Source organism: Hippocampus guttulatus, chromosome 20, assembly GCF_054856545.1.
Source record: "Hippocampus guttulatus isolate MCC_2025c chromosome 20, RoL_Hgut_1.0, whole genome shotgun sequence".
NCBI lineage: Eukaryota > Metazoa > Chordata > Actinopteri > Syngnathiformes > Syngnathidae > Hippocampus > Hippocampus guttulatus.
The window spans coordinates 7,402,385-7,423,643 of NC_141280.1; the positions used below are offsets into that span (position 1 = coordinate 7,402,385).

The 21,259-nt window shown below is 43.5% G+C and overlaps 4 protein-coding genes across 10 annotated transcripts; 2 read left to right on the forward strand and 2 right to left on the reverse strand.

Annotated features, from left to right (window-relative positions):
* The first annotated feature begins 287 nt into the window (after window positions 1-287).
* On the forward strand, window positions 288-8,263 carry LOC147187811 (tumor protein D53 homolog). 6 transcript variants are annotated; one of them, XM_086100554.1, is made up of 10 exons: window positions 288-429; window positions 2,585-2,602; window positions 3,285-3,403; window positions 3,536-3,684; window positions 4,296-4,397; window positions 5,696-5,710; window positions 5,997-6,035; window positions 6,584-6,644; window positions 7,035-7,153; window positions 8,206-8,263. In XM_086100554.1, exons 1-10 carry the CDS (start codon window positions 411-413, stop codon window positions 8,261-8,263), a joined length of 699 nt encoding a protein of 232 aa, XP_085956680.1. In that variant the 5' UTR covers window positions 288-410. The 6 variants fall into 6 exon arrangements, with proteins under 6 accessions (XP_085956680.1, XP_085956674.1, XP_085956675.1 ...); XM_086100548.1 differs by lacking the exon at window positions 8,206-8,263 and having other exon boundaries at window positions 7,035-7,277; XM_086100549.1 differs by lacking the exons at window positions 5,696-5,710; window positions 8,206-8,263 and having other exon boundaries at window positions 7,035-7,277.
* LOC147187812 (5'-deoxynucleotidase HDDC2-like) lies at window positions 7,380-9,717 on the reverse strand. Of its 2 annotated transcripts, none has more exons than XM_086100556.1 (6): window positions 9,653-9,717; window positions 8,956-9,077; window positions 8,786-8,888; window positions 8,653-8,721; window positions 8,399-8,465; window positions 7,380-8,244 (listed from the first exon to the last, which is right to left on the reverse strand). In XM_086100556.1, exons 1-6 carry the CDS (start codon window positions 9,713-9,715, stop codon window positions 8,123-8,125), a joined length of 546 nt encoding a protein of 181 aa, XP_085956682.1. In that variant the 5' UTR covers window positions 9,716-9,717; the 3' UTR covers window positions 7,380-8,122. The 2 variants fall into 2 exon arrangements, with proteins under 2 accessions (XP_085956682.1, XP_085956681.1); XM_086100555.1 differs by having other exon boundaries at window positions 8,399-8,537.
* A 124-nt stretch (window positions 9,718-9,841) lies between these two features.
* Window positions 9,842-11,423, forward strand: LOC147187813 (centromere protein W-like). The gene is made up of 3 exons (XM_086100656.1): window positions 9,842-10,184; window positions 10,252-10,365; window positions 10,803-11,423. Exons 1-3 carry the CDS (start codon window positions 10,062-10,064, stop codon window positions 10,827-10,829), a joined length of 264 nt encoding a protein of 87 aa, XP_085956782.1. The 5' UTR covers window positions 9,842-10,061; the 3' UTR covers window positions 10,830-11,423.
* Window positions 11,424-18,176: 6,753 nt separating this feature from the next.
* Window positions 18,177-21,257, reverse strand: LOC147187814 (uncharacterized). The gene is made up of 5 exons (XM_086100684.1): window positions 21,113-21,257; window positions 20,266-20,520; window positions 19,996-20,075; window positions 19,164-19,890; window positions 18,177-18,993 (listed from the first exon to the last, which is right to left on the reverse strand). Exons 1-5 carry the CDS (start codon window positions 21,254-21,256, stop codon window positions 18,739-18,741), a joined length of 1,461 nt encoding a protein of 486 aa, XP_085956810.1. The 5' UTR covers window position 21,257; the 3' UTR covers window positions 18,177-18,738.
* Between the last annotated feature and the right edge of the window lie 2 nt (window positions 21,258-21,259).

A 21,259-nucleotide genomic window follows, 5' to 3' on the forward strand; every position in this document is an offset into this window, starting at 1 on the left:
CTGTGATGAAAGTAGTAGTCAGCAGAGGGCAGCAGAACACCACAGCCACGCACAAATATGTCCGACACTCGTCGTTGTCCAAAGTACCAGCATGAAAACACAGTCGAATCTTTTTAAGAGGACATGAATAGTGTTAATGGAGTGTTATAAACTGAATATTGAAACAAAACAAACGAAAAACGTCCCGCGCTCAAAAACGTACCCAGAGATAAAACACTGCGACGTAGGTGTCAGCGGCGCGTGCGCTCATTGGCTTGCGCATATCCTACGACCCGCCCACTTCGGTTGCCAGATCTCGTGACAAGCAGTCAAAGTAGAAGAGACGGCGGCCACGAACTGACCCTGGCACCGGTGCCAAGCTCCTGCTGACACCGTGACGTGTTGCGTGGCACCGCGAGTGGAAGTTGGCCATGGAAACCAGACAACAAGGTCAGTCAGTGTCTCCTCATATGCGCACTTTAAACGCTTGTTTGAGTTTAGAGACCACCCCCACACGCACCCACACTTTTTTTAATGGACTTGCTCGGGCTAGTAGCTTAAACGAACCACCCTGTCCACGCGTACGGCACCAAAGATCAAAGTGGTGTATCCACGATTAAATGTTCTTCCTAAAAAGTAACCAAATGTTAAATTTGATAGATTTGGCCTCCGACGAATTGTAAATAGCGTTTAGTTAAACTGAATGCAGGTGAAATTGATTTGACTTAATCACTTGCGACAACATGACGTCATATTTCACTGACCGGAAATGACTGACTGACAACAAATTTAGTAACTGTGTCAACAATGTTTAAGTGACAAAACAAAATAAACATTCTAAATCATCAAATGAGCTTGGGGAGATTGTCCAGTATTCCCTAAGGTCCCTTTAAAATGAAGATACATGTCTTTCACATTTGACACATGACAAAGAGTGTGATTGACACTGCTGTCAAATTTGAATGATTAATGAAATGAGGCTTAAAAATTGTGAACAAACTCACCATTCTCTACGCTTTTGAGCACTGGGTGTGTTTATGCTGAATGATGTGAAACCACATCCAATCAACTGTCAATCAAATTTCATTTCTTCGCCTTAGAATAAGCGATGGTACTTGGTCTCGTGCGAGCACCCACTGCTGACAACGAAGCACTCTAAAGTGGCCATGTCAGTTGGACTATCCGAAAATACACATTTTTGGACTTTAGGCATAGCTATCTATTTAAATGTTTATTTGGTTCAAAAATATTTATGTACTACAAATAATAAACTATATATTTTTATTCATTTATCAAAGCCAGCACCTTACATTGACAGGCAATACAGTCAAATGCCGGACAATGAACCTGTGTATCCTCTAACCACCTGTTGCTATTCGCCCAACAGAATAATAGCGTTGTGTTTAGCTAAACGGTCCCAGATTTCACTCTGAGGATGTTTTTAAATTGCAACAAGATACTGTAAGTTGTGACATTTTTGTTTGTTGATGTGCTGTGAGGTCACACAAAACTGGATGGACAGGTTTATTACGTACCCTCTGCCATTGAGTGGATGAGCATTTCCTTGTTTAACCCCTCACTGTAAATTGCTGGTGTCGATAACCGAACCGGAGCAATTGGATAGTTTTTTTTTTTTATCATCAATTGCTGTCGCTGTACTTCGTATTGGTGTGATCTAAGTCAGTCGGAAGCAAGACGCAGTTTGTTGATCCAGTTAGGTAATTGCATTCCACTTAGAAGTGACTCCCTGTTTGGTGGCAAACAGTCCGTCACCAAGTTGTGAACCGCAGCTTTCGAAAACTTTCCGCATGCCAAGATGAATGGAATTTTTATTTTTTTTAAAATTGGATTAGAATATGCACACTTTGGTCTTGCACTCTGGTTGCCGTATGACCATCCGCCCGGGCCTCTTATTTAGTTTCAACACATGACCCAGATGGAAATCTTGTGATCAGAGAGGTATTCAAGGCCACAAAAAAAAAAAAAAATGCAGCGAGGGGCGTGAGACAAGCAAGTGCCCTGTGCACAAGTACCACAGTAGAGTGTTCCCATGTGGCCTTTTCAAATTAAAGACAAGCATTTGTTCCTTGACTTAGGAGTATCATAATGTGGGACTTTTTCGAGTTTAGGAGGCATTGGCTATTGATCCGTTGTTTTTTTTTTTCCTCCTTCCTAAAAAGTCCTCCGAATTTGCTGGTTTTTGCACTTTGGAAGTAGTTAATTCAAGCGCTTTCATTTCCTGGAAGTGCTCGCGAGGAATTCTCACAAAGTTGACATTTGCGCTTCTGCATACCCGATGCACTTCCTTTCCTGCGGCGCAAATGTGGAAGTCGACATTTCAACATGAAACTCGGTGGAAACTGCCAAACCAACAATTCTTGCAGATTAAATGGCTCAAAGGATTGTTGATTGTTTATTTTTTTTTCCCAGTCGCATCTTTCCTTTGGTAGTTCCTACAACTTTTTTTTTCTCTCTGTGCTTGTGTGGGTTTTGTTTCGCATTCTTTTGTGGCGACTTCGACTGTCAGTCGTGATGTTTGTGTGTGTGCGCGCGAGTATTGAGAGGTATTGCTAACGTTGGTCCTCTTACCCTGTGCTGCATCAAGATGGAGCACATCTCTCAGGTACATTGTTTGGAAGTAGCATTGTGTGTGTAGGTGTGTTGTAGGACGCCCGATGTCATGTGATCATTTATTTTTGTCATAACGGATCTGCTTTTACTGACCATCAGCTCCATGCATGAATTATGACTCGTTTTAATCTTTTTTTTTTTTCTGCCACTGAGGTTCCGGTGAGGCCCGAAATATCCGTGTTAAAACCAAATATCTATATTGTCGAAGGAGGAGAGAAATGTGAAACGCGTCAACATTCAGCGGTTGATGTGGGACTCAACATGGAGCTAAACCGAGGCACCAATGATTCTAGAACCACAAAGTCCCAGTGCCAAATTAATTTGCCACACAGCCGCTTGGAGGCAACTCGTGTGTGTGTGTGTGTGTGTGTGTGTGTGTGTGTGTGTGTGTGTGTGTGTGTGTGTGTGTGTGTTAGCTACATAATCCATCTCTGTTAATCTGGATTACAGACTGCCACACATTATGTAACCATTTGTCATCCAAACACTTTGAAACACCAAAAATGTTCTCGATGACAGCAATGTGAAGACCTGTAGGGGAAGAAAAAAAAAACGTGAATGGAAATTGCTCTTATCTCATTTCTGGGTTAAAACTCACCCCCATAGATGGCCGACTTTTGGAGCATTCGCCTTTGGTGGCACATGAACGTATGACGACCGCGTGTGCCCGGCAGGTTTTCTTGACTCGGAGCCGCTGAGGGAAGCGGACGAACACGCGACGTCGGACGTCAACCTCAGCAACTCCATCATGACGGAGGAAGAGAGAGAGGAGATCCAATTGGAGTTAACCAGAGTACTAAAACACGCACGCACAAATACAATCTTGCATTGTGGGTCAACCCGGGGGCGTGCGTCGCCATATTTATTTGGATAGTAAACGTCTGGTTGATTTATTATTATTATTATTTTTTTTGTCCTGGCACAGCTGGAGGATGAGATCAGCACACTGAAGCAGGTGCTGGCATCCAAAGAGAAGCGGCACGGCGAGCTGAAGCACAAACTGGGCATCACTCCTCTCGGCGAGCTCCGCGGCAACTTGAGTCGAGGCTGGCTCGATATGCAGAGCTCCACCGCGTAAGCGCAAACAGACACCGATGCACGACTCCAAAATTTCGGCCCTACCCGGTTTTGTTTTTCTTTTGTAACGTGCCGTGTTTGTATTACACTCTAGTCAAAGGCGGACTTGTCCATCTATCAACACGGACGGCTGTTTTATTGACGCACATGCGCACATTTATACATCTCCTCATCAATAATGAAGCACAGTGACCACACGGGTTTCGGGTGACACGGGCGCTTACGAACGCAATGCTAATCGTCTCACATCCCAAGATGTAGATCAGGGGTGTCAAACTCATTTTTATTGTTTCCCTTGGAGCGCCGTTATGACTGAAATCTCATAAAGAAATCAAAAATTACGGTTTATACACGTATTGAAGAATCAATACAATGCTTATAGATGCCACAAGATGGCAGTCAAGCACTACTTTTGTCTAAATGAAGACCCTACACTCCCAAGTATATTTCCTTGGTACCAATATGCCACTAGATTAAAGCTGTTGCACTACTTTTTATTGGGGGGTGACGGGATGAAACTCCCTTCAGCCCCCCCGAAAAAAAATCTGTGAATGCCAAAGCGGGAATATGCGGGTGTTCACTGTGTCATCTTCTCTGGGGGTTTACAGGTACAAGAGAACGTCCGAGACTTTGAGCTCGGCGGGACAGAAGACCACGGTGGCCCTCAGCACGCTCGGCAGTGCCATCAACAGGAAGTTTGGAGACATGAGGTGCCCCGCAACACTTTCACGTAGCTCATATTCCGTCACACTCACTGTATTGTTTTGTGTTTTTTGTTATTGTAAAGTGTCCTTGGGTGTCTTGAAAGTCGCTTATAAATAAAATCCATTATTATTATTACAGTGAGCACTTCATTCGGTTCGCCATTTCTCCGCCTGTCGGCAGTTATCTTTTATCTTAACACGTCACTCCAGCTCCCGCTCTCCGCCACCCCGTGACCGTATTTGTTGACAGCTCTGAACTTTTGTGTCAGTCTTTGCCCTAACTCGAAATACGTACGCCAGAAGCAGAGAGTGTTGGGGGGAGAAAATCCAAAACGTCACCCTGTCCTCTTACTTGTAGGTTGTTTGAGACGGGTCTTGTGATCAAAAATATTGCTCATGATACATCAACGGACACTCATTCCAATGAGTTCCTAAATGCATGCTCAGTGGACGAAGACAGAGGTGGTCACCTTCATCCCAAAAATAACAGTGTGACTGAAGCACATGTGCTAAACTACAACCCGTTAAGCTAACGGTGCTAATTTGGCTTCAAGGTCATCACGCCCCCATGTCACAGACACCCCCCCCCCCCCCCCCCCAGTTAAAATGGCTCTTTGACTTCTCCAGCTGGCAGTGACACTGGATTGATTTTGAATTCACCGTTTGCATCTTGGCATTCGCGTGTTAAGCTAATGTGCTGAGCTAATAGCCAGGCTAGCATGAAACGCATGTTAGCGTTAGCATGTACATTACTGAATCGGGGCCAGTGGTTATCGGCCTGTCTCACGTCTCGATCTGATAAAAGAAACAATGTTGTTCATGCAGCATGGCCGGTCTACAGTTACTATTTCCTAGGAGGTACGTGTACACGTGTGATTACAAGGCATGCCTCTTTAGTTATTGTCTTGTGTGCGGTGTACTGTCTTTATTTTTATTTTTTGGGCCTGACGCGTGTGGGAGATTCAAGGATAATTCATACTTAATCACCATTAACCAGAAACGCAGCACGTAATTAGTGATTCACGGCAAAATAACTGTGGTCACAAGTGAACGATTACATTGAAAACTCCGTGTGCACATTTGTCGATTCCAGCATGTGGTGAGCTTCTTCCTGCTGTGCTCAGCTTAAATTCTGCTTTGTTGTCACTTTGTCTTTGTGTTTTCCAAGCCTCCATTTCTCATGTGATTTTTTTTTTCTTTTTACCTTTTCACACGAGCATATTTCAAACCAATTTAGTGTTGTAGTGCAGAACTGTTCAATGAAACACTCACGTTTTATCTCCCTCACCCCGTGTGCTCCCAAGGTCCAGCTCCATAGGGTAAGAACCTGAAGCCGCTTCAATTTGTTTTATGTCTTAGACAATGCTCGTTTCCTTGATCAGAAAAATGTTCCCAAACTTTTCTGGGGGGCGGGTGGGGAGGGGCGGCTGCAAAGGCATTTCAATTCATTTCAATGGCGAGACACTCCTTCCTTCTTTTTTTTTTTTTTTTTGGAATGTGCGTGTTTGTATATTTTTGCCCCACTTGTGCGTCCACGTGTCTGTGTGCTAACCGCTAACACTGATGTGAGCTCAGCTAATCATTAACTCCTCTCCTTGCGGACAGCTACTCCATCTCGCACTCTATGAGCATGCCTGCCATGAGGTAATTGTTTGAATATCTAGTATGTTACCATTTGTCAGAAACGGAATAAGCTAACAAGTCCTATCGAGTAGAAATGATGACTGTACAAAGTCAACACAAGTTACCTTTGTCTGAGCATATTAGTGTTTGTCCCAGCGCCGCATTCTCGCAACTGTAGTTTTAGCATTGATGCTAGTGCTAATGATACGAGGGGTGTCCTGCCTGGTCCACCAGTAGTGGATGCTGCTTGCTCGGCGATCAGGGGGTCACCATGGCAACGGGAGATGCTGTTTTTTTGTTGTTGGTGTTTGTTCGAGAACCACATGCCAGTAGTCTGAACGGTAGCTTTAGCATGATGGTTGTGCTAATGACACGAGAGGTGTCCAGGCTGGTCAACTGATATTGTAGACCACTAAGAATTTGGTAAGAACATGGATGCAGTGTAGCACATATGATATTTTAGTATCAAATTATTACATATGGTTGCTTTAAAATGAAGCAGCATTTGTTGATATGTGGTGAGGAAAAAAATATATATATACTTTATATTTTTTTCTTTTCCTTTCCAGAAACTCTCCCAGCTTCCGGTCTTTTGAGGAGAAAGTTGAGAGTACCGTTTCGAACATCAAGGTATGTACAAAAAACACAATTATACAGTCTCAAAAACAACATGTTTTCAACCCATCTTTCATCTTACAAGAACATGTTAGCTTCATGCTAGCTTAAGGCATACCGCCATCAACAAGCCCAAGGACATTAGAAATAAAGTCATCAGGTAGACCATGTAAAATCTTGTTTAATATAGTTTTCCCCTCTTCCTACATGCTTTCACCTCATTAAAGCAGAATTTTAAATCACACTGGAAACATTTGTATTTGAAAAAAAAAAAAGAGCTCTTCTTTCGAGGCAGGTGTATGCGCTCTGAGTGTTCCTGTATTATTTGTTTTCGCTACGTTTAATAAACCACCGATAACTTCCTCAGCGACTGAATTTTTTCTTTTTCTTCTTTGCGTTCCCAAGACTAAAGTCGGAGGTCCTGGGGCAGGAGGAAGCTTCGAGGACGTCCTCTCCTCCACGGCGAAGGCCAGCTCACGGGACACGCCCACTCACAACTTGATGGACACGCCCGAGAGGATGGAGTAGGAAACGGTATTCATGTTTGCGTCAATACTCCTCCCCTCTTAACGACATGAGTGCTCGCCTCTTTACTTTTTCCAGTTCACTTCCTATTGAACGGAAACAATAAACGATGATCATGCAATATTTATCGGCTGCTCGTATGAACATTTTGAAATGTCGCTGTATATTTTGACCAACTTTGAAAACCACATATGGCGAATTTAACCCAATAAGATGTGACAAATATAGCCGTGACCGGAGTTCTTTATTATTTGACAGCAAGACACACATTTTGAACATCAATTTTGAGGAATTTATAAATGGGTATTTGGGCCAAGCTAAAAGGAAAAGAAATAAGTACACTGTGAGATTTTGTCGTAGTTTTCTAATTGACACAAAAGCCATTTTGGAATGTTTTTTATTTTTTGAGTCCCCACTAAGGGCCCATGTGCAGTTTATTTTGAGCATTTTCTGCTCCTGTATTGTCATGGAAGGTTTTGAAAGGATTTCACATGACTGCCACGATGAGACACAGAATCGAATTCAGCTCTCGGGCTAATCAAATAATATTGAAGGAGAAGGCAAGTTGTACACAATCGTCTTGGGCAACTTAAAACCTCCAATTTGAAAGTGATACCCAATACATGTATATTTATTCTAGTTCTACAACAAGAACTCTTGGCTCGAAAAAGGTAATGTTGGACGTTATGTAACAATGTTGTTTTTGACCTGTTAACAAACCCACAATCCAGTTTTCAGCCTGCTTGATATCCTCTCTAGATTTCATTTTTTCATGGTTGGAACACAATGACGGTCTCCTATATGTAGATCTGAAATCAAGTACATCTCAAGTCCCGTTTTTTGATAATAAAACATTATTCAAAGACAACAACTGATCATGGAGCGTTGTTTTCCCAGACGAGTGTTCATTTGATGTTGCAGCCTGTTGATGCTGTGACTTGTAGAAAACTTGTAGTAAAATGTTGTGGTCATGATGCGTGTGAAGGTGATTGCAAGTTGCCAGAGTTATTTGGTTCGGTTAAGCGACTCCTCCTCCTCTCGTCATTCAAAGCACTGACCAGCTGGAGCACGTCGGGATGCTGGAAACAACCTGCAAAATCACAAAATGATTGCGACAATCATATTTCCTCCTCAACTTTCCAAGCCATGCAAAATTGCTACTATGAGAAATGTTTAGCAGATGAACAATCTATGGGGGGGCAGGGGGGGGGGGGGGGTGTACCCCAAATGAATGTCGGGCTCACCCTGAGTGGAGTTAAAAAACTCCTGTAGTCTCCCTGGCGTTCCCTCCAGCTCTTCGTACTCGTGCGCCTGCAGGATCATTTCCAGGCGGTCAAATTCTTTTACCAGCTTGGCTTCCGCGCTGCTCTGGTGCTCGTATTCCTAAACACCCCCCATAATATGTATAGTCATTTTATTCTGCCAAATAGCCTAAAACAAAAATCAGGATCAATTGGGTTCTAGTTAGGGCTGAGCCAGTAAAACATTCAAACTTTACCTCCCACAGTGCATATATCTCCTGCCCGATGTGATCTGGCGTGAGACTCGATAGCTGCTTCATGGCTGCCTGAAGGAAAATACTTTTTAGTCAACAAAAACAAACATCAGTATAGCGCTGCTGCTCACTCAACCTCCTCCCGCCGGTGTTTCTCCGCTTTGCTGACGTTGTCGGACGGCGCAATATCTCCCACAATGCACTCGGCCATGTCATGAACCAGAGCTAACTTGATACACCTGAGGAAAAGAGGAGACTAATATTGATAGCTCGTTCAAAGAAGACAAAAAGTGCAAATGAACCCACTTGTCCTTATCCACTTTAGGGTCTGTGATGACCAGAGACATCAGGGCCATGCGGTACATGTGGTCCGACACACTTTCTGGGTCCTGTACCTTCCTGTACACCCAGCCCGTCCGTGGTATCCTCTCCGGGAAAGACAATAACATTTTAACAGTTGTTTGCCATTTATTAATTCAGCGTGACAAAATCAAAAAACAATTCAATTAAATAGACGACACTCACAAGGCATTCCGATCATGAAACATATTAATTCGAGCAGCTGGTTGTAACAGGTTTTGCTCTAACAAATCTGTGAGTGGAAAAATGTTGGCATCGTTTAGGGCCAGCGTCCTGTCCCAGTCAAGACGAATTTGAAATCGGATTGGTTAAAGAAACTGTTTATTTCTTAACAGTAACATAAGTCTGCACTGTAGTACTGATTAAGGGCGTTTGGGAAGATTAGATTGATAAAGCTGCCACTTAAACGGAATATATGTCTTGATAACACAGTATTAGTCGGATCTTAAATAATCTATTTCAAATCAATACTTTTATTCAAGTATATCATTTTATTAAGAGTCATACCATTTCTGAGGTTGTGGCAAAAACTCAAAGCACAATAAATAGGATTAAAACAACTATTCCCGCATGGTTGACGTAATACAAACGCATTGCGACAATTGTTGAACAAATATTACATTTAGAATTATTAGTGTCTTACTTTAAGATGACCGATTAGTTTTAAAAATTGGAGCATTTTCATTGCGTCTGTAGGGGCCGCCATGTCTTTTTCTTCTTCTACGCTCCACGCGCAGAGCACAGAACGAATGGAAAGTAGTGGAACGGACCACGCCGTCCACACTATGAAAAGTAAGCATAACCGTTGGATTGAATTTAAAAAATAAACATCTCGCTTGTTTTTAAAAACGTGTATGTAAAACAAAACCAAATTGCATTTATTTCACGTTTCATTTGTTCAGCATACTGTACGTCAACAAATATGATACATTGTGTTTGACTTTAACGGCAGTAAAGAGAAAACAGGCACTCTAAGTAACCGGAGAAGAAGAAAAATGCTCACCAGTGAAGTCAAGCAAGCGGGCTATTTGAAAACGTAAACTCGTCTTTTCATGTTCGCGTTTTCAACCCCTCGAACATTTTCCGTCATGCCGGGCAAACTGCCGAGACTCAAGCAAAGAGTCAAATCCAAAATGAAGACTAACATTAACGTGAGGCCGGCGTCGGAAGCAATGGTAAGCCGCCGTTTGTGACCGCTTCAGTGGGCTAATGGCTAGCTTGCTAAAGTAACCGTGTTCTCAGATGGAGCTCCTCGCTGTGCTTTTCCTCAACAATTTGGCCCAAGAAGCAAAAGCCAAAGCGTTTGAGGAGAGATCCGCAACGATTCGGGCCCACCACGTCAAAGCAGTCGCCAAGGTAATTCCGCAAACGGTAGAAATACTCTCTTTATCTAAGCAAAAGTATAGATATGTGTGCAACAAGGCTGTTAAAAGTACTGATTTTAGTCGTTTAGTTAAGAAGTGCAGACTCGGAAATGTACAAAAAGGAAAATGAATGTTTACTGTTGTCAGTGAACGCTTTGATAACCTGACAAAGAAATGACCAGGAAATAAGTGTATAGTACAAGCAAGAAGGCCATCCAATAAATATGCGCACAAATTGAAATGCAATGTGATGATGATTGGGACCTTTGATGAATTAGATGCTGTGCACACTACACTGTTGTACATACATGTACTGCATGTTCCTTGTACCGCCCTAACAAATCATCCTATGTCTTTATTTTTTAATACAAATAAATAAATCTTGCACCCCAGCATGGATGTTAATTCACATTCACTTTGTTTCTTCAGAGGGTGCTGAAAAATGCCAGAGGATGAAGACCATGTTTTTATGATCATCATTTCGCCTACCGGGAAGTCCTTTATTTTTTTCCGTCTGTTTATCTAATGGTGCTTCACTTTGATTTTCTCAATTCAAATGATCTGTTCCTTCCCTTTTGCTTTAACTTTGTGTATATTCTTAATAATAAATCCACTGAATATTCTTCAATGGCTCAACTCATCTGTTTTCTGTTGTGTATTTTGTTCGAATACGTAATATTTTCTGGTGATGTGTTTGATGTCCAGCTGGAATTTATAAGAGTATTTTTCATTTCTGGGGGTGTTTGAAAGTCGCCTTTTTAGCCGTACTGTCAAATCATAAAGTACTGTTTTTCTTCTTCTTTATTTTCCTAATGTAGTGCAGTATTGTATATTGTCATATGATAAGAAAACCTTTGTCTCACAATGGAGAAATTCGAAATTTACAGCACCAACATTGAAAAATATAGTTTTCCCTATTATTTATCTTGTAAATGTCAACTCTCTCCTAATACTCCAACCTTTTGAGGAATAGCATGTCTCATATTGACTAATTGTGTACATGTGCAACTGGCCTTCATTTTTGTAATATAAATAAATAGAAACAATATTCTCTTGTATTACAATTTTTTTCTGATAATACTGTGATTCTTAGAATTATATTCACTCAATCTGTTGGCTCAATGAAAGTGTAGAGCATCGTCTGCTCCTGTATGTCCTTAAATTGTGCCTTGTGTTGACAGTGGAGAGCTGGAGTGTCTGTCGAGACTCCGCGCCAACACTACATCATCATCACCAATCTGAAAGCGGCCTCCGTTGCAATGTAAGTGACTTCCCCCCCAAAAAGTGCATTTCAGTAATCCGGGCGAGGTCCGATGAAACATGGGTTTCAAAACGAGCATGTATGTTTTTCAATTCCGAAGGGAAGTCATCGTGCTTGTGGAAAACCCACGTAAACGCAAGGCGAGCAGAAATCACAGAGTTGAGATTCGAACACAGAACCGTAGAACTGTGAAGCAGCCGTACTGACCACTAGCCTTACTGTACGCCTGCAACTGTTTCCTCAGTGTCAGATCAGTTTGAAAGGCCGTTTGATAAACTGCAGTGCTGTCCTGCTTGTTAACATTTCATTTCGTTTGTGTGTCCACGCCACTCGTACTTACAGATTTAAGCATGTGCATTAAATGTATGTCTCCACAAGGTGGTGCTGTTGAACAAATTATGCGTTTGGTTATGAGGGTTGAAGTCAGGCGATTTATTTTTATTATTATTGCGCTATTTTTAGTTTATTGGTTTAAATCTTGAGGAAAATGTCCAATTTCAAGTTGACACACAAAAATCTCAAAATACATGAACTAAACTAACAATGAAAGATTCAAACATGTATTTAGTGGTATTTATATTTAGTTTTTGTGTGTGATTAACTTGAAATAGCATTAAATAAAAAGTAGTAAATGATTTCCCAATGAATTTAACTTCATTGGACAAAATAATTATAATAAAATTAGATGGGGTATACATTTGCATATTACTGCATTAAAGTGTAGAAAGTGATTTGAACATTGAATATAGAACTCTGATTTTCCTTTACTTTATCTCTGACTTTAACTATTCTTGAGATCAAGCCTACCTGCAGACAAACTATCATAGAGACTGTAGGGGGTGTTTTTTCATCTCCAGGACCTCAGTAATTTAGTTTCCTTACTATGTGGCCCAGGACCATATAGGCTGTCGAAAAACAGACACGTTCATGCGCGAGCAACGTATCGGGAGGAGAATTAGGAGCGACACTTTGTCAGGGTGTTTAAGGAGAGACAGGCTTGATGGGCTAACCCAGTCAAAATAACAGTGACCTGTAACAAGCGAAGTAGCTGAGTGCTCCAAGTCTGAACTATACGCTATGTGATCTATGTGGTGTATTTACAGTACAGGAATATATGATCGGGCTACAGACAGGCAGGGGACATTTTACACCTGCTATCACACCCACCTCTGTGCTCTAAGTGCTGTGTGTGCAGTGCAATATATAAGGTTTGGTGTTTTGTGTGTGTGTGTGTGTTTTTTAAAGCGCGTGGAAGTGGAAAAATGGAGAGAAATAATCTGCGTTCGAAATTGTTCTATAAATTGTGTTTGGGATCATAGCTGTTTGTATGAAAATGTGAAACGAGCTCCAAATGTTTTTAAATAGTCTTTGTTGCAATGTATTGGCAACATTGCACATTGGTTTCGAAATCAAGACACTGATTCAAAACATTTGTGTCTTAAATTTGAGTTCAACTATTGAAATAAACTAGGCTCTGCGCTATATTCCCATTTATTGAAATGCACCTGTAGATGCTTCAGTCGCAGCACAAATTTAAAGTGACTTGGAAAAACAAAAGTATTTTCAAAAGATCTTACAAGATGCGGGCTTCTTGTGGTTTCAGGCTTCCTCTCTACAGAAAATCCACGGTATTGCGAATCCCGACGTCCCGCAAATAGTCGTTCGCATCTTTCACCACCTTGAGGCCCGTGTGTCCTGTATTTAGCTTTATTGTGCGGGATTAGTTATGACTTTAATCAGGCTCCATTAGGCACCCTTATCGGCAGCCATCATGCTTCAACTGCTTTCCATCTGTCATCGCTGCAGTGTTTCAAAACGGGCGTCTACGTTAAATGTATGTCAAGGGTGTCTGCTCGGTTGGGGGTGGGGGGGGGCGGTGCCTGTGTCACGCCTGCAGGAGCCAGGAATGACCTCACTGTGGCTGTGGTGACTATCATCCAGCACCATGGCATCAGCGCCTATCGAGTGACATGCCTCGCTAAGGCGCCCGCTAAACCATGAATAATGCCGATGCATCACCGCTATGATGACATCCCAAATCTTGAAGGTGATATTCTGGACGTGGCGCAAACAGATTTTGGGAACATGATGACGCCAACGCGTATTCTGGGTCACATGCGGTCTGTAGGCTCGGACACGATGGAGCGTGGCTCGGTATGCCTTCAGTAAACAAAGAAACCCAGCAGCAAGTCTTAGGAAGCTAGAAACTCTGCAGAAGTGAGTTGAGGAGCTTCATTGAGCCAGAATTAGTGTTTTGCCATCATTTTGTGGCTTGTTGGTGCAAAGGAACTATGTCGGAAAGACATGAGGAGCTTCATTTTGACAAAGGTAGTGCTTTCAGAGGGGTGTCAATTCTTAAAATTGAGCATATCAATAGTTTGACCTGAAACTGTGTTTAACTCAATAACTTCAGATTCATAAAATATACATCGTTGATCAAGAAAAATAACGGAGTCTAGTAGCACTAAACAGCGACTTATTTTAGTGTCTTACAATTTGGATATAAAATAATCTGACGTAAAAACCCACACTCACCACAATATTATTTATTCTTGATATCAATGTACTAATGAGAGCCCTTATTGGTTTAGCTGCAGCGGTACATAGTGTATCTGTTCCTTGGCGCGGAGCGCTGATTTATTTGGAGGGCAGCGGGGGGTGGTGCGCTACGCTAAGCGACGCTAACCGGGTGTCTTCGGTGGCGTCATGTTTTGATTGCGTCCCATCAACCTGTCAAACGGAGTATTTACAGCCCCTGGATTTAGAGCAACGCGGTGCTGGTATCATCTGGGTTCGACCCCCGCCGGGTTCTGCCGCCTCATGTTTGCTTCTTCTGATACATAATTCTTACTCGTCTTCAGTGTGCGTAACGCTAATATAATTAGCCACTTATGTCATTTGGACCCGATAGAAGCAATGTTGCATAAGAGCCCCAATTTTTGCATGTGGGCATCATTTCACTCAAAGGTATATTGCAGTACCTACGCTATAGTGCACTTTAACACTGCTGAGATGGAATCAGTGGGGGGAAAAGGGTTTCTGTGGAACATGAGCGTCCACTTATTTTATGCAATCTGCATAGCCGGCAAATCAGCAGTTCTATTTTGCCCTTGTAGCCAGCCATGTGAAAGGGCTTCTTGTTGGTCATTCCGTCAGTGAGGCTCAAGCTAGTTCATGTGACCGCATTGCCAGCATTCCTCCAACGTCGACTTCCAAAAGTGAATTTGAGACCGTATTTAAGGTGACACTGTCCCTGGCGCAGCTCTCACTACTTGAACCCGAGCCTGCGGCCCCGAAATGATTCAGTACGTAAACACCTGAAGGAAGAAGACTTTTTGGTCTTTCTGGTTGACCTTGCTTGAAAACAAACCATGAAGCAGCTGTCTTGTTTTTGGTCGGAAGCTGGTCTCGTGGTTGTAGGGATCTGTCGTTGTTAACTTTTCTGAAAAGCAGAGTCCTGAACTGTGAGTGGTGATGTCATCCTTGCCCAAAGCAGCGCACAGCAAAACCATTATGTAAAACTACTCCCAATAATTCCCACTGACTTGCTTACAGCACAGATTCTGGGTCTAAATTTCAGCTCTGTATATTTTGACTATAAAAGAAATGCACGCGGGGTCACGGACTAATCATTAACTCATTCACTCCCAAAGACGCATTTAAACGTCTTTTCAGACTCTAGAATTGGCTGGTACTAAATGAGTTAACTATCCACTTGACATGCCCGCTTTAGTCTGCGAACGCTCTCGTGATCTCGTGCCTCTTTTGACAATCAGGCCCCGACTGCTGTGAGGCCTTGTCACAATTCTCCGGTGTGTCCAATTCCCCCGAGCTAAATGTTTGAGTAGCCACACGTCGTCACACCCGCTCCCCGCAATCCAAATTCAAATTGGTCATTCGTCACATGAAAAGTAGCCTGCCCCCCCACCCCCTCTGCCGAGCAACACGCTCTAATCCGACGAGCTCAACCCCCGCCGTCCCCTCGGGACGCTGTTGTTTTGAAAGACAAGCCGATGCGGGTCGTCTTTCAAAGAGGGGAAGTGTTTTCTATTTTAACGGAGAAGCCAGGCAGTCTCACGACCCCTTCGCGGACCTCCTGGCTTTCCTTGATGGGGGGCGGGGAGCTCTGCTCGTACTCATCGGCGGCGATTTGAGCTGCGCTCGGCTTCGATGGAGACATTTTGGACAGGTGTAGCGAGACGGACTGGCCTTGAGATGGTAGCTAGCAGATTTCCAACTTTGTCAATGAAAGTGGACGAAAGTTTCAGTTGTAACATTTAGCGGCCCACCGGTATGGCAAAGTTGTCTTATGGGTGAGGACAAAGAGTGCTGGATATCAAACAAATGAACTTCCCCTGTTCACACACCCGCGTCTATTTCAAGGTGTGTCGCAGTGGCAACGAACACAAGCAGAGCGAGAGCGTGAGATTGACATGGGGGGGCTCAAATCGGCAAGGAGACGTTATGTCAGCCGTCCAGACCTCACACTCGACAGATGTTGTGGCCATTATCACATTGCCGCTGAAGATATGATACTTACTCGAATAGAGGCTGCGGAGTCTGCCTGGCACCAGCCTGGCACTCAATCTTTCACTTTGAGTGCTCACAGCTATATAAACTTGGATGTGGTTAGCATAGTTTATGAGGCCGCACGCCAGTATCGATGCAAGTGCGTGTTTTTCCATGCCTTTTTGGTAAGCAAAGTCCTTCACCACCAAAATAACTACAGTACGGTAGCACCCTTCAGATACACGTTTAATTTGTTCCCTGACCACGCTCATAAGTCAGGATCTCTGATCAGAAATCATCGTGCCTCATTGAAATGAATGGAACTGCCAATAATTGGTGCCAAAAAACAGCAAATATATTTGTAATGTTTTTTTTTTTTGTCAGGGAAATGCCACTCTCTAATATTCTACTTCAGTAGAACATATGAGATGTAATGAAAGTCATGGAACCAAATGCAATAGTTACACTTTAAATTGTGCCATATTTGAATCATCTCGCACCCCATGTATCGAATCAGCTTTTATTCGAGGGATGCGCACCCCAACCGGTGATGTATACTATGTGCGCGCACAAGCCTGTCAACATTTTTGTAACTTGAATAGTTTGGGCTTTGGAGAGCTTTTTTTCCCCCCATAGTTTAGTTTTTTTTTTTTTTAATGAAGAAAATAGACACTGCATTGTGAAATGTCAAGCTAAAAACGATTTTTAAAAAATCTAAAGAAACCGATTCTGACACTCGCTTGCAAAACAAAGCAAATTAATAAACAAGCAATCGCCTCTAAAAACAAATGGGGCAGGTTTAAACCACCAACATTTTTTTCCCAGTTTATATTTAACAATAGCATCTTTCAAGGGTCCCAGGGATGTGTAGTTGACGTAACCCTTGAAGTAACTTATCCCCCCCCCCCCAACAAACTATTCAGTTTTGAAAGTTTTTAATAACTTGTCGCTCGAAAGTGACGAGATAAAGGCATACTATAAATGTTGCTTGCTGCCATTTTGCTACTTGGACGCTTCACCGAAAGGAAGGAGGCACAGGCAGCAGCTAGAGAAAACCCCCCACTTCAGTTCGTCTAAAGAAAAATCTCTCGCGTTCACGTCTTCTTCCACTTGTTCCGTCTGTTAGGCAAAGCATAATCCAGATGTTGGCGTGACACCGGCCAATAAACTACATGCTGTCAGCTTTCCAAGAATGGACAGATGGTCAAATGAGGGGAGATGAGGGCCAATGGGACCCCTCGTTAAAATACCCCCTCATGCTGCATTAGGAGGTGCGAGCCTGTAAGTTAGATGGACTCTTGGGCGAAGCGGTAATTTAGAAGATGACAGTTGAGGAGTGTAAAAAAAAAAAGTTGCAGGACACAATTCAACTTGCAAATAACCTCCTTCGCCTTTACATTTATTTCACTATATGCATGTTGTATTTCTTTAACCAGAAGTAAGCAACCAATGAGGAAGCAAAGTCCCCCTCAAACCCCGCCACACTCTTTATTTATACTGGCCTTTGAAACAAGCGGGCTAAGATTTCTGGCACCAAAACACACGTCACGCTCGCTATTTTTGTCCCGAGTTGCCACACAGGTTGAATAGGGGGGGCGGGGGGGGTTGTGAAGTGTGTGCTAATGTGAATGCGCTAATGGCTACATACTCATCACCGGAATGGAATTGTTTTTGCTTGCATTTCGTCGCCATCTTTAAAAAAAAAAAAATTCCTGTCAAACTAAACATAAAACTATTTGTCTTGGCTAACCACCAATGTTATTGAATCATAAAAATCAAAATAATTGGCATTGTAAGATGATAGTCAATTTTACAAGCTGCCCCGCGTGTATTAAAATGGAATATTTACATCTGTAAATTACGAAACATTTGAAGAACTTATTTCTTGTAGCTTTTCGACTTTATCCTCATAACATGGCAACTTTTTGTTGACACTCGCTACTCAATTATTGACCGAATTTTGTCTTTTTCGGTAAGTCCCTAAAATTCGTGTTTATCAGATTCACGTCATGGTGCAATAAAAAAAAAAACACTGTTGTTAAATCACGATTGTGTTTATTAACAAGGAAAAAAAAAATTACATGAAGGCATACCATAGTCATTCATCACATGGGTAGTTCGGACATTAAATACGATATATGTATACTTTGACAACATAAAATTGGAAGTCACTCTTGTTATGTTCACAGCACATTGCCGCCCTTGAACTTTGGGCTGCATACAATATCGGCAAGTACATAAATAGAAATTAAAGAAATGCCATAAAAAACAAACAAAACAAAGAAAAGCTCAGGAAAGTTGATTCAAAAAAGGGGATCGGCAGCTAAGCAAAACGCTAACATGTTGACAAACGATGGAGAATGTTGGATGTCACTCAACTATGGAAAACCCACTCACGCAGTTATTTGTTGTATTTCATTTCGAGTTTAAGGCGCATGTACTCGTACATAGACCATAAGCTAGGTATGGAGACTATTGAATTAATTCCCAAACGGCTTTCCGTAGTTTCGATGAGCTTCACAGCCATCATCGCGTCGTCCCGAATATTTACACAGAATGTGGCATGGATGGAAAGTCTCTGAAAAAGTAACGCCATCACATGATGACTGTCTCGGCGGGGCGCGGGTAGCAAACGGCCGGGCGGTGCTTGAGGGCCGGGCTCGGGGTTCTGGTCTTGGGGGTAGGGGGGCGGACGAGAGGGCTCGGGGGCCGGTAATTGGGGCCCGACGGGGCAACGATTACTACGCTCTCTGTTCTGCTCGCCCATCTGGAAGGTGGACGTTGGTTGGCCGGCCGGGCGGGACGGGAGAAAGTCGTCTTGGGTTCGGGGGGCCACTGAGATGCGTTTACCTGGACAGAGAGGGGAAAAAAAAAAGATGGATCGGCTTTCATGTGAAGCAAAATGAAAAAAAAAACTGGAGTTGACCTGCAATTTGGCCAACTTTCCAATGAATGATTTTTCATAATTTGGAAAATGAATTTCTTATGTAAGCCAGCGTGACAGGGGGCTTAAGACACACCTGCTGCGGAGTGGTTTTGTAGGTCGTGTATCCAGTTCTGGAAGTGTACTCGTGTTGGATCTCCAGCATGTCCAGCAACTCGATGAGTCCTTCATCTCTCCCGCAAAGAGTCAACTCCGGCTGACCCCCAGGCCTGACCCCCTGGATCCTGCCGTCCACGTTGGGTTCCCAATGCTGAGACGCGGGTTTCCTCAATTTGTCCCTGTCGGCCGCACTGTTGGACCTGGACCTGGTCCTTGGGCTCCCGAGAACCTGCGCCGTGGTCTGAGATCCTCCTCGCAGATCTTTGTGCTGATGTCTGGAGGATTCTGATCCCCCGCGTTCCACTTCGGAAGTGCATTTTTGGAGGGGGGTCTTACCAGGTCCGGCCGCAGCAGTCTTGCGCTGGCACCCGGGACTGAGGCACTTGACCTCCGACGTGACCACGCCCGCGTCGGTGAGCGTCTTGCCTTCATTCTCCTGGAGCATGGCTCCAAACTTCCTGAGGATGGAGGGGCTGCCGCACTTCCTGTCACCCAGCACGCCGGGCCCGTAGGACTTTCTGTCTGCCGTCGGCGACTCCGCTGTGACGAGCTGGGCGGTGGAGCGTGGTGATGAGGCTTCCTTCTGTCTCAGCGGGGGCTTAGCAACTGTGTTTTCCTTCTCGGGGCAACCCTTCGCATGAGCCGATCGGTTCTTTCGATTTTCCAGCTCCTCGAAACTTCCCAAAAATTGCTCATGTCCCGCTCTGTCATAAAGACCACAGAGGAAATCAGAAAAACGGGAATAAAAATGTACATTTGGAACGTATGCCCCCGAGGTAAACGGCAGGTGACCCAAAAATCTCCTTTACCTTTGACTTGCTGCTCTTCTTCCGCTCTCGTCTTGGTACACGGGGAAATCCTGACTCACTCGAATAGTGTCGCTGAAGTGCTGAAAGAGACGCAAGCATGCCTTTGTAAATAGTATACCTGCATCTGTCAGTCAAAGCCTTAAATAAGTGCGCTACTTTGGGAGCGGTGACCGCATTCCCTTTTGTCAACGTCATGTTTCGCCTCTTTTTAACGCTTCTAATTTGAGTATTTTTTTCAAACGACCGTTTTTGTATTTTTTTTGTACTCACCACGTGGCGAGCGCCATTGTTCTTTCGATTCGCGTGCTTCCCGTGACCCAGGTAGTCCTGCAGTAAGTCACCGATCTCTGAAACGCCGTTCTGGTGGCCTGCAGGGTAGCTGCGCCCGTCGCTGCGGTGACGGTTGCTTTGATGGGCGGGTGTAAAAATGCCGTCGCCGTGGTTCCCGGGGCCGTCGTTGATGTTATGGTGGTTGTCCGGGGTGACGCTGTTCCCTCCCCTACGTGCCTGGATTTCATTGTACAGCTGAAAGGTGCAAAAGGAACATTGGATTACTTCCCTTTTTAATTCTTCTGCTATTGCCACTCCGTTTGTCGTAATTCCCACATGATATTCTGCACGGCAACCGGCGCGCTTCCGTGGGTATCGGCTTTCAAAGCATGCGCGCCTGAGTCTGGCAGTGTTTAGCACATCTGTCAGCACGTAGTTTAATTATCCTGTGACCAATTGTCGATATCATGACTGCAACACTAGTTGCCAACACAGTAGCAGCGCATACGACACGAATGAACACACTGTGGAGACAATAGATGGTCACCTACCGTGTTACCGGAGTTAAAATTTGAATTTATCTCTACTTTCTGCATGGTTTTGATTTTTAAAAATTATGTGATCATCAAAATGTATTTTTCTAATTAATTGTTTAATTAATTTAATTTTAATTTTTTAATTAACTATTTTGGACATATCTTTATAAAATAAGGCTTTTTTTTTTTTTGCCAGTCCTGGAGCATGTCTCTCACAAATCATTACGTGTTCATGAGTGTAGTTTGGTGAGTCAGTACACGTCAGATCCAAAGAAGAGTAACCAAAGTGTAAATGCAGGCGGAGTTGTCACCTCTTCTATTTTCCTCTGAATGTCCTGCAGCTGGTCTTCCCACTCTTGCATCTCAGAGTCAAAGTTGTCCACCACGTCGCGCCTCTCTTTGCCCCAACCTCGCCCGCCATGTGCCAGCCCGCGCTCCAGATCAATGGCCGCCATGAC